Genomic DNA, 13202 nt, shown 5'->3' with positions numbered 1-13202 from the left:
TATATATATATATATATATATATATATATATATATATATATATATATGAGCTTATTATTAAAAGACTCGACTAATTAATGATTGATTAAAAACTTTGAGTAAAAGTAATTTCATTGGCAGTAATAACAAGAATTAGCAGCCAACCGTTTATCATAGAATTTATATATTTGTAAAGGTTATTTTTCTTTTACCGAATGATTTGCATTCGCTTTCAATTTCATTATTTCTTTGAAAAAAAATCATTAATTTACATTTACATTTGTATTTTGAGTTAGTTAAAATATGTATGATTATCCGTATTTTACGTAGAAATTCGTAATATTGGTAAAACAAGATTGGTAAAAAAAAAACGATTCTTTCTGACGGTATAAATCTCGTGAATTATCTCGGAGGGAAATTATATTTCTTCGCGTTAAAAATATACTTCAAGTACGAGAATAGTTTTCGTAAATATTAATACGTGAAATAAATGCATATTTATGTAAGTAATATACATGTATCGTTGATGACAAACTCATGTACAATATTCTACAATATTAAAGCAATATGTTTGAGTGCAACTATTTGTGAAAAATAAAAAAAAAACAAAAAAAAAAAACAATGTTTAAAAAATTATTTGGTGTTGTATACAATTTAGATAATCATTAATTTTAATAATCATTTCTCCCGTGCATTTAAACAAGATGAAATATTAAAGCTTATCGATGATTCAATTCGGTTATTTAATTGCATTTGTTCATACATTTTTTCCAATATTCAATGTTGAAGAAATTGCTGAAGATGAAATTATATCGTATACGTTTTATCGTCACTTTGACGTAAGTAATAATTACCAAATAGCTTATTAATATTTTTAAAACGAGCCTATTAATTTACAAATATCGCTCGCTCGTGAAATTAGCCATTGTTATTAATAGCGAAAGAACGCGAATAGTGGGTGGGTGGGTGTGGTGGTGTTGGGGGGGGGGGGGGGGTTATGTTATTACTTGCCTGAACATTTGTATATAAAAGCAAATGAACTAGGTCGATCTCTTCGAGTCTCACGACGCGATAAACATGTCCGCGGAAGATCGGGGACTCGGGATTTTATAATTGCCGTACGTAAGGTGGATGAGAGGGATGAAATGCAATGTAAAACGCTGCACTTGACTCGAAGCGGTCGACCGGTCTTTATCGCACATATAAAAGTGTGAACGATGTTGGGCCCAGGAAGCGGCAAGTACCTGCTGCCACCGAGGGGTGCGTGTATGCTCGGCACCGTCCTCCACAACTCCGGGACGCAGTTCTACCTGGACGAGTGCACGCGCTGCTCGTGCACGAGCTCGGCGATCAGCTGCGCGAAGGAGACCTGCCCGGTGCTCGAGTGCAACAGCGAGTATCAGACAAAGATCCCGGGCCGCTGCTGTCCCCAGTGTCCCCTGGTCGAGGAGAGCCGGGCCTCGTGCACCTACGCCGGGAAGACTTACGGGGCGAGTACCATTGTCGCGTTGCTTGCACTCGTCGTCGCCGTCTCGCTAATCGGCGACTGACGATTAACGCTTGGCTTCGCACCTCGCGACCCTGGGCTTCCCTCCCTACCTGGACGGCCACGTGGCTCGAGCGAATCCCGCCGTCGTGGCGACGCTCGGCATTAATCGATCGCTTGATCGCTTCCACCGCTGCTGGGCTTGTGAAACGGACTTGAACTGGAAGGCGCATTTCGTCTCTCGAAGCAATGAACCTTTTTTCTTTTTGATTTTTTTTTTTTTTCGTTTTGTTTTTGTCTTTATTTCTGTTTATTTGTTATTCTGTTTTTGTTTTACAAACGCTATAAGGCCCGGAGATGTGACCCGGTCATTCGAATTATCGGTTTGCCGCTTTAAAGCCTATTATCAATTATTTCCTTGGACTTTCACCGTAACCCAGTTTCTCGGAGCATTGGCCAGATCTTCCTTACAGGGATATCGCAAATCTGTGTAAATTAAGTATGCCTCGTTGCTTGTAAACGCCAATAAATTCTCTGGAACTTGAGCTTTGCGCATGAACTATGAACTTCTATAATATGAATACTTATGACAAATACATTCCAAGGGTAAATGTTTTTAAGCTCAGTAGCGCGCTGACAAAGTCGCACGTTTATTAAATTGAGGGACGTTGGAGCGGAAAAAATGAAATAATAACGTACCGATATTCCGATAATAATAATGTCATTTAAAAGGAACGACATTCGATCATGTAATTTTCATCTCAGAGTTTATGGCATTGCCGTATTGTAGTTGGCTTACAATTTTGTACTTTCGACTTTGTAATATTTGAAATACGCCAAGTAAAAGGAACAAGCTCGTGATAAAAGAGAGAGAGAGAGAGAGAGAGAGAGAGAGAGAGTTAAAAGAAGATAGTATTAAAGATCGTGAGAGATTGAGCCATGAATGCAAGGAACTCTGTTATAAGACGTAAACCGTTCAAACACAACTAATCGACATTACAATTTAATATATAATAATGGTATTCGTATTTTGTGTAAAGTGTGCAGAAGATATGTTATAGGGTTTCTGGCTCGATTCTGACCTTGAGCCAGAAGTTCTACAGGTCTGTTTTGGAGAGCCGAGTTCTTGAGACATCCTCTCGTCAAAAATTTTCCGTTCCTCATATGGATGTGTCGAGACTTTTATGTGCATGAGAAAATCCATATACGATATTAAATTAGAAATTTTCTCTACTGGTATGAAGCTTGAATCGAGGGTTTTAAGCTAGAGTTACAGGAATATATAGGACGAGCGGGAATACATTTGCATCGCATGTTGCTCTGCGAACGACTGCTTTCATTGATTTTTTACATACATTTACATTTTATGTTTTTGTTGGGGGACGTAGGACGGTAATTAAATACCCTTGACGGCCTCTAATTAGCTACCTTTACATCATAGACTAGTTCATTGCCATCCCAAGAGAGAGAGAGAGAGTGTGTGTGTGTGTGTGTGTGTGTGTGTGTGTGTGTGTGTGTGTGTGATCGGCTACCTCCAGGGTAAATATACCTTAAGAGGGCACTGGTGAACGAAGTCATGTTCGTTGGATCGATTGTCTCAAACAGGTAAATCAATCTTAAGGAGAAGGGTTTCTCTTTGATTTTTTGTTCTTTTTAATTGTCTTCTATGCTACTTGGAGCCGGAGAAGTTCCTAATTTCTTTTTCAAAATGTTGAGACAAACCAGTGAAACTATTATTAATAAAGCATTATTTTTTTAAAGCCCGGCCATAAAAGCAAGGTATTTCTATTTTTTATATTATATTTGTAATTGTCAATCTTTAATTGTCTGCCTTAAATGGCTAATGTGGATTAATTTTAGTCGAAATTGAAATTTAAATGGACTTATTGCTTACAAACACGCACGCACGCACGCAAACACACACGCGCGCGCACACACACACACACACACACACACAGAGAGAGAGAGAGAGAGAGAGAGAGAGAGAGAGAGAGAGAGAGAGAGAGAGAGAGAGAGAGAGAGAGAGAGAGAGAGAGAGAGAGAGAGAGAAATACACATACATGCAGACACACACTGTGTGTGTGTGTGCGCGCGTGTTATTTTCAGGTAATACAGTTATTGAAGAGTTATTTAACTGTATTCATATATCTATAGAGCAAGTATTTCAAAACGCGCTGCTTAACAAAGATACAAAGTTGTGTCGTATCGACCGAGAGTTATATTTTTCACTTTCACTTATTTTCCACTTTCCACTATCATGTCCCTCCTATTTCATAGAGAAAAATTTTGGTTTTAACTAATCGCAAAACTTTGAAGAACAAATATATTTGCTATTATCAATATAATTGATCATCAAATCAATTACATACAATATTTAATATATATATATATATATATATATATATTGTTGACATTTGAGACAGATTTTTTGTTGTTGGAAAATGTTTATTTCTTAATTTGAAATATTTGATAGTAAAAGAGACTTATTGTGTAAAAATTGTAAAATATTTTTCAGCAGCAGACTCACACATGCAATTCTCTTGTGACATAAATATATTTAAACTGTTCGTTATCAATTATACTTAATTATCAAATGTCATTACTCTAAGTCCCATTTGATATTTAAAAATAACCAAGATGATGAAGGCCACATAGGAATTCATGGTTTCCAATGGTCCAACAGAAGCATCTAGCATTTTATAATTATGATATTTCATAAAATATGACTTTTAACGATCGTTTTATTAATCAAATTTATGGGAGATTATTAATTTTCAATATATCGAATGGGAATATTTAAATTTAAGAAAGAAGATTTTTGGATTTTCTATTACAAGGCTAAAAAGTGCCCGCTTAAAAATTTTGTATATACATACCCATATTTATCTATATATATATATACGCTTAAAGAATAAATGTATTTGAAAAACAAAAAAAAAAAAAATAAAATAAAAAAAAAATTGTTAAAACAAATACAGATTTTTTCCCGCAAAATTAATGTAGTTAAAAATAATCATAAAAAATTTGCAATATGTACAGTTTTTCACGCTTCTCATAAATTAAAAATATTTCTCAAAGCGAGAGCATAAATTACTAATTATTTAAAAAAACTTTAGTATTGTGATGAATAATGTGAATGTTAAAGTGAATGTTAGTGTACGCTTAAGTTGCCCGCCAATCTGTTGCACAAAAAATCGATTATTTGAAGAAATTTTACAAGGAAATGAATACTTACACAAAGTTTTTTGACGATTTTATTGAATATTACAAGAGGCAGTTAAACTTATAAGATTATATTATTGTTGCATACAGCGTAAAAACATATTTACTTCATATGTAAAGCTCATTGAATCATATTATGGAATAAACTAGATTGCGCAATTTTGACAAAATACCGTTATAAAGCAGTAATTTAAAAATGTAGTATTCTCATTACATTATTCACATTTCACAATATTAACAATCTCTGTAAATACATTTAATATATATATATATTCTGTTGTTGTTGTTGTTATTATTATTATTATTATTATTAGTATTAGTATTATTATTATTATTATTATTATTATTATTATTATTATTATTATTATTATTCATTCTTAGCTAATGCTCTTGCTTGTTACACTCTGTCCTTCTATATTCATTAAAATAAGTATTTTCTTTTTTATTAATACCAGTGCGGAAAATTTCACAACAGTGCGTAGTCCTAAAAGATTTTAAGCATTTTTCACTCGACCGTGGAAAGAGAAGAGCATTGCTGCTCGGTTCTCCCAATCAGGAGTATGAGTTATCCCTCATTTCGTCTATTATACGAAAAATTATTATTGTAATTAATGTATTATTCCATTATATTATCATTCCATTTATTTATTTGATATTGTTAAATTAAAAAGTAATGCATTTATCAAGTTTCATGTTGGTAGATTGATGTCAAAAGCCATAACTAATACCGTTGGATTTATTTATAAAAGTTTAATTTTTAATGTCTTTGTATAATAATGCGACGTTTATAATGTGTAATAAACATCTGTCTGTGACTGTTTATATTGTTAAGTATTATAGAGTACATAATTATTATTAATATTACACCATATACGTGCATCACATAATATAGTTTTTAACAAACTCATGCGCTTTGTTTCCAAATAAAGAAATTGTATGAAAATAAGTGCCTGCTAAAGTTTCTTTTATATACTAACATTTATAGTTTGACTAACTGAACGTTTATTTATAAACAAACATGACTAACCGAAAAGCTTCGATAAAACGATAAAAATAAATTGTATTTATTGAGTGACTGAACGAAAGGTTATACGTATATATTTGAGTGACTGAGAGAAAGGTTATATGTATATATATATATATATATATATATATATATATATATATATATATATATATCAAAATGTTTATTCATTTAATATTATTTGTAAAAATTGTCCTTATTTATACGTCATCGTTTAAGTATTGAGTCGAATACTTTATTCACAACTGTGAACAAATAAACGAAGATGTCCATAGATATAGAGAATTTTTTTTGTGAAATCATGAACATGGAAAATCGACCACATCTTCTTTGGCATGAAATTTTATGAACTGAAATAATAATACGGCTAGCATTTTCAAATATCTGATAAAAATCATCCAAACAACACATGCCGTATCATATGTCCATATGAACGTAGATGCAATGCCAGTTTGGTCAGACATGGATTTAAGAAGACTTGGTATGAATAAAGAATATTTTTTCGTGAATTTTAATTGAATATCTTTTAACTTTCAAATAACTTGATTTCGTTAAATTTAGTTTTCACTTGTAACGTTTAGTGTAGTAGTTTAAATTTCAGCCTCATAATTTCAAAAAAGGAAAATTGTCTTGAAATATACTTTAGTATAACATTCTTTAACATCAAATGAATTGCTCTATCTTCAAATTCTCAAAATTCTTTATTTAGTTGTGTTTTCGATTGCTCTAAAACTTAATTAGGTTATTGATAAAAAACATTAGGAGTATAATGATAAATTATTTTCAATCATAATTTCCGAAAGCTCAGAAAGTTTCAAGGCTGAAAAATTTTTTTCTAATGGATCATAAAATTTTCTTTTTATCAAATGATTTGTTATGAATTAAGGTAGTCAAAAACAAAAATAAAAAATTACATAAGCTATTCTACTGCCTTATCTTATTTATTAAAGTACTTGAGATCTATACGGTAGGCTATGTAAATGCTACAGTTTAACATTAACAGTGCATATTGATTTTCTACCGCACGTTGGGATTATTTCCGCTGTAATTGATCCGTATGCTTTTTAAGACTTTAGACGCTAACTCGATTGAAGAATGCATCACCTAAAAAAAAATTCCCATCTCATTAGCATTGCACAAGTCATTACAAGCCATTTGTAATTATGATGTACATAAATCCACTAACACTGAACAAGCTATGATCAATTGTAATTTGAATTTCTATTTGCTTACTAACATTCTTAAATAACAGGACTACTGTGCTTAAAACGAACACGACTATCCAATGTTGCAATGTGGTTTAAACGTTTTAATTTCTCCTAGGCAGGATGGCGAAACTTGGAAGCTGGATCCCTGCAAGTCATGCGCATGTAAACAGGGAAAGGTGCGCTGTGCCATGTCCATGTGTCCTCCTTTAACGACCCCATGTCCGCCAAATTCACGGTTAGAACTACCGGAGGGTCAATGTTGTCCTCGTTGCGTTGAAAGTAAGTTGATCTATTCACTATCATCCACATTCGTTTTCACTCACTATCGCTCATATCTCCATACATACTCATGTATATATATATATGTATATATATATATATATATATATATATATAGGTATATAGGTATGCTTGTTGGTGTTTGCTTCTCTTACGTAAGGAAGAGAGAAATTGAACTATTTGGTGAAAAATATATACATTCAAAAGCATTAGATTTTTTAATATAAACCTATAATCATTTTCCGTACCGCAAGAGCACAGTAATAAATTGGAAATACATTGTGTAATTTGTTGCATTATAATACGTAAAAATAAAATTACTGTGCAACAGCGAAACCCAAATAATAAGCTAAATGTACTTTCCACTGCAAAATATAATATTACAGGTATTTATCAAAAAGTTAGTACTTAATATTTTCTAACTCTCTAATTTTCTTCCAATTCTGGAATTTTTTTCTTAAAATAATTTGACATATTATTTTTAATTCAAATAAATTACAAAGTGAAGAGTTACTCAATACTTTATAAGTATCAAATTTATAATACGTCATAAACTAAATGTTAGGAATTACAATTAACTTCATAATTCGCACACACCTGTAAGATATTATCGTAAGATATTACTAGACAACTGATCGCTCATATTAATAGTAATAATAATCATAATATAACACAGATAGTTAAAACATGAAATTTTAATTGAAGGCGATGGCGTGTGTACGATATTTGGTGATCCACACTATCGGACCTTCGACGGCAAGTTCTACACGTTTCGTGGCTCCTGCAAGTATCAATTGGCCAGTGATTGTGCGAATCATAGTTTCAGTATACGCGTGACCAATGATGCTCGAGCTACGCGTCTGTCTGCCTGGACCAAGACCATCTCTATGAAGATCGGCGAGCTGAAGGTCAATCTGGGTCAGCGTATGCGCGTGAAGGTGAACGGAAGGCGGGTCGAGGTGCCCTTTCGCTTAGCTAACAAACTGAACATCAATCGCACCCTCGATAGTATCCTCGTAACGACGCATTTGGGAATTAAAATTCTCTGGGACGGCATAAGTTTCCTCGAAGTATCCGCGCCAACGTATTACAGGGGAAAGCTATGCGGCTTGTGCGGCAACTTCAATTCCATACCGAAAGACGACCTCATGAATCGACGAGGCAAACTCATGTCCGATCCTGTGAATTTTGGTAACTCCTGGGCTGTGGGGGCTAAAAAGATTTGCTCGAGGACGAAAACTCACGCATTAAGGCGCGGCTGCAAGCTCAGAAAGGATCACAGGTAATTTCATCGAATTTATATTAACATTTTTATTATGTGATTATCAGGTGCTCCTCTTATGTCGTCCTTAGTTACAAATATCTTGGAAATTTGTAAGCTAATGATAAGGAGAAAGGTCTCGTGTCATTCGATTGGACAAATTAACGACTCCGTCTACCACGAAGAGCATTCCAAGTTCATTTAAAATAACATTATTATGTCAACAATTTTATTTAACATAACACATTTGAGAGAGCTAAAAGTTCACGATGCATCGTTATTTATTTCAACGATTTAACTTTATCGGTTTGACAATTTCTACCAATGTCCGTTCAACAAATAAATCTATAACGAAACGTGCAATTTCATATGCTGTATTTATAAACGGCCGAAGACGCCGAAAATTCGATTACAATGAGAATTCGAGAGAAACGCCCGAGACATTGTTTCTCAAAATTATCATTATCGAGTCCTTTTTCGGCTTGTCAATGCCATAATCGCGAAGCATATGTACGTTACAAAAAGCGAATAGGCTAACGCACCTGGGATAATCATTCGAGGCTGCCATCCCGAACGAAGCTCATCATTGTCATTCTTGTATGATAGGCTGTGCAACCGACTGCGTTCCTCGATCTTCGAGTCCTGCCACCGGAAGGTCAACCCGACCATGTACTACAAGGCCTGTCTGCAGGACATGTGCGAATGCCCGAGCGAGCACTGCTACTGCGAGTCCTTCATGGCTTACGCCCACGACTGTCAGCGTCTCGGCATCCAACTCCCTCACTGGCGCAAGTCGACCCGTTGCCGGACGGTCTGGGATACGACGCCCGTCGGCCAGGGGCTGCCACCCGGGTTCATCCCGGCCCCGCACCAGTCCCCGGCTCGTAGACGCCGCCCCGGCTAGCGACGGACTCCCGCGGCGCGTCCGGCCCGCCGCCGCCGCGACCACTCCACCCCGTTCCTCGTCGACGAGGCCCGGGGGAGCCCGCGAGGATGGCCACACTCCGCGCGAGGATATACTAGTCATCAGCTTACACTCGATTCACAATAATGGTGAGGCACTTTCGAACTTTTACTCATCATTGGTCAATCAACACCATCGTGCTATCGTTGCTTATTATCACGGGCAACGTGAATCTCGAAGCTCTTAATATCTCTCTTATTAAAAACATAAGTAAACAAGCATTTGCTTGTGTTTTTAACGGAGTAAGTTTAATTTTTTTTTCTCCACGTTTATTCCATCATCTGACAATATAATTTCAAAATTTATGTGGATTATGAAAGTTCCTCATCATGCATCTACATTGAGATCATCCATTGAGAGTAAAAAAAAATACTTATGCATAGCCGCACGTCACGATCAACAGATGGCCCCCCCCGAAAAAAAAAAAAAAAAAAAAAAAAAAAAAAAAAAGACTATAAATGGAGCGATGTCTAAACGATGAAGAGGTAGCGCGAACGTGATTATTGAAAGGATTTTCCTTTGAATTTCCAGAGCACCTTCCAGTATTTTGGCCGATGAGCAGGCTCGCGGCTGCATAGCATCTACGTACACAACCCAGTCTCATTGAGAAGGAACACCAGCGTCGATTACGCATGCGCGATTGTTGAATGTATTTTCTATTGCTATTAAATGCCTAGGGGCACTACCTAATTGATGAAAGCTCGCGCTGTCTCGTTTCTCGTACGACAATATGTCCTAAATGGCATTTCTCCTATTATTATTTTTACTACATGCGTATTACTTACTAGCTGCTGTTATGGAATGAATTGCATTGTAAATGGATTTCTTTCCCGCTGGCATATATATCGTGAATAATCATTTGTATATAAATAATTCGTAGTAACGTCCAATATATTTTTCGTTACTTCTCAATAATATTTCTCGCAATGGCCACTGGGAAACTTATCTTGCACAATGCTTTGCACGTGATACGATTATTATTTGCCGGATTAATTGAGCTAAATCAAAGCCAATTATCAATTACAAATAATATAATTAAATTGGCCGATAAAACGATGGTCATATATCACAAAATTGTAATAAAATTGATTGAAATACATCTCGATTTATTCACGATAAACCAGCATCATATTAAATTAAATAAAATATGAACTGTAAAAATAAAAACAATCTAATTAACATATATATATATATATATATATATATATATATGTGTGTTATGTTATGTATTATCACGTATACGCGCACACGGTCACACTCGCACACGTAAGCACGCAAGCACATAGAAATTATGCATTTAATTTTAAAATACGTAAGAATAAAAATTTTAACTGCATATATTCATTGAGTGTGCTTGTGTTTGTTTATCGATAAAAGTCTTCTGATACACTTTAAATATTAATAACATGTACGCCAACCTTTTTACTATTGATGGATAAATATTGTACAGCTTTATTATCCCTCAATCATTCTTCTTATATTTCTAGCTGTAACGTTAATTTACGAAAACTAGAGAAATTGTACATTGCTATGAATTATTTTTTGTATATGTTTCAAATTATTTTGAATTATCAACCATATAGTAACTTATGTATGTAAATGTGTATCATTAAAGTTAAATTGAGTGTAATATGTGTAACAGACGCGTATATTAAATGAAAATTTACTGAAAGGTAAAACGCTACTCAGAATTTGTATAAAAATGTAAGTAAATATTACAAATTGTGAAATGAAAACAGTGTATTGGTACATTTATTTCTTACCGTAAATTGCCATTATTTATAATTATGAGATTTTAAAGTCATATTATGTTTGTATACAAACCATACCTATTACTCTTTATTTGTCTAATTTATTTGAAAAAATTAAAGCAATAAATTTGAATCTTTGAAAGAGTTATAAAAAATTTAAATAGTATTTTTTTTTATGTAAATTTATAATATAAACACGGTGAAATAATTTTTTTCAGATTCTATTTTATTAAACATAAATAATGCCATTTAAAATTGCTCATATTATATATATATATATATATATATATATATATATATATGAAATGTATATATATATATAAATATAAACAACATAATATAAATAACATTATATAAATAACATGAAAAAGGTAATAACTTACATAAATATCTGATATTATCATTTATTTCATCATAATAATAATAATCTCTGAAAATAATTTTTACAACATCAGAAAGCTTTACAAAATTAGAATTAATAAAATATTTCGTATTCTTCGATAAGAAATGTTTTAATAATCATATAACCTAACAAGATAATATTATTCGTAATTTTAAAACTTTATGTTCACATCATGAATAATCAAACATAAAAAGTATTGAATTTATTCTGAAAACTTCTATTAAATTTTCAATTGATTAACTCATATAATAGTAATAATTGTCAAAAATTTACAGAATTTCTTAAATAATTTCCATTGTTGAGGAAGGTCCATGAAATAAATCTTTATGTATATAATCGCAAATTTTTTGTCATCATGATTCTCAACTTTTATTACGACATTATAAATGCACAAAAACATCTTATATATATATATATATATATATATATATATATGAAGGTGTGTCGATTTCTCGTGCTTCTATGTATTTCGGTATTATGTTTGTATATGCATCTGAATAATTGCGATATTTCTTATTGAATAAAGCATATATAATTACGTAAATTTTATTTCTTTGCATAATTACTTATGTAACGTATTTTGAAAATTTGCGAGAGAGAGAGTTGAAATGTTTTGCTGCACATTAGTTAATATAATGTCGAGAAAATGTAAAACTCGAAAAGAATTTTCGCTATAATGTAGAGAAATATCTATTCGCGATCGGTGTCGAGATACTTTTTATTATACACTCTTTAATTACTTACTTAAATTATTTTTCGAATATTTATTTACTTTTTACGATTTATGATTGTTTTTAATAATTATAACGCTTGTCGCACAGGCGTTTTTCCTATTTCTGTTTTAAGCTTGTTGGAAAATAAGATATGAATACGCGATTCGCTGCGCTGGTCTACGCTACGACGATTATAACGACGAGAATCGCTGGTAAATATGTCGATTATAAGTTTTATTATTAATATTCAGATCTTAAATCCTTTATTATAAATTTAATATAAGAAAATTAATCTAAGACAATTGAATAAATTACATCTCATGATTTATCTTAGTATTAAATTCTAACATACCCGATTTGACAATAGTAAATTGCCTTGGGAAATGATTGTTAAATTGGAAAAATAAAAAAAAAATAAAATAAAAAAAAAAAGAAGAAGAAAAAAAAGGATTAAAATATATCTTTAATGAGCGAAAATTTGTTAAATTGGAAAAATAAAAAAAAAATAAAATAAAAAAAAAAGAAGAAGAAAAAAAAGGATTAAGATTTTTATTTTGATTGACTCGGTTCTTTTCATTCTTTAACATTTGGCAACTTGAGAACGATTATTATTACTTAGTTTTATTTGCCATCGCCAGGTTTTTCCATTACAGCGTAAAATTCTTAGTAGTGTTTATCAAGAGTATTTATTTATTTATTCATTTTTCTATTTTTTTTCTTTTTTTTTTTTTTTTTTCTCTTTCTTTTTCTCTTTTATAGGAAAGTATACTTTTTGTAGGATCATATTGAAGAAGAAAATATTTTTTATTATAAGGTCTACTTTCACATTAAACACCTTGAAGTCGCTCTACAGTTTTATCGCCAAGAATTTTAGGAAACATGCAAATTTTTCATAATAACTTCAGTCAATAG

The 13202-nt window shown here is 32.5% G+C and overlaps 1 protein-coding gene across 1 annotated transcript in view; it reads left to right on the top strand.

Annotated features, from left to right (window-relative positions):
- Positions 1-10490, top strand: part of cv-2 (crosveinless 2-secreting protein) — a 71873-nt gene extending 61383 nt beyond the window's left edge. The window contains exons 8-12 of the mRNA XM_011502939.1: positions 1204-1469; positions 7039-7198; positions 7904-8480; positions 9066-9512; positions 9955-10490. Coding sequence (XP_011501241.1) covers positions 1204-1469; positions 7039-7198; positions 7904-8480; positions 9066-9363 — 1301 coding nt within the window. The 3' untranslated portion in view covers positions 9364-9512; positions 9955-10490. The remainder of the gene's footprint in view (positions 1-1203; positions 1470-7038; positions 7199-7903; positions 8481-9065; positions 9513-9954) is intronic.
- The last annotated feature ends 2712 nt before the right edge of the window (positions 10491-13202 follow it).

This window comes from Ceratosolen solmsi, unplaced genomic scaffold, assembly GCF_000503995.2.
Source record: "Ceratosolen solmsi marchali unplaced genomic scaffold, CerSol_1.0 scaffold61, whole genome shotgun sequence".
NCBI lineage: Eukaryota > Metazoa > Arthropoda > Insecta > Hymenoptera > Agaonidae > Ceratosolen > Ceratosolen solmsi.
Note: the sequence above shows the minus strand (reverse complement) of the source record. Positions and strands in the feature narration are given on the sequence as shown.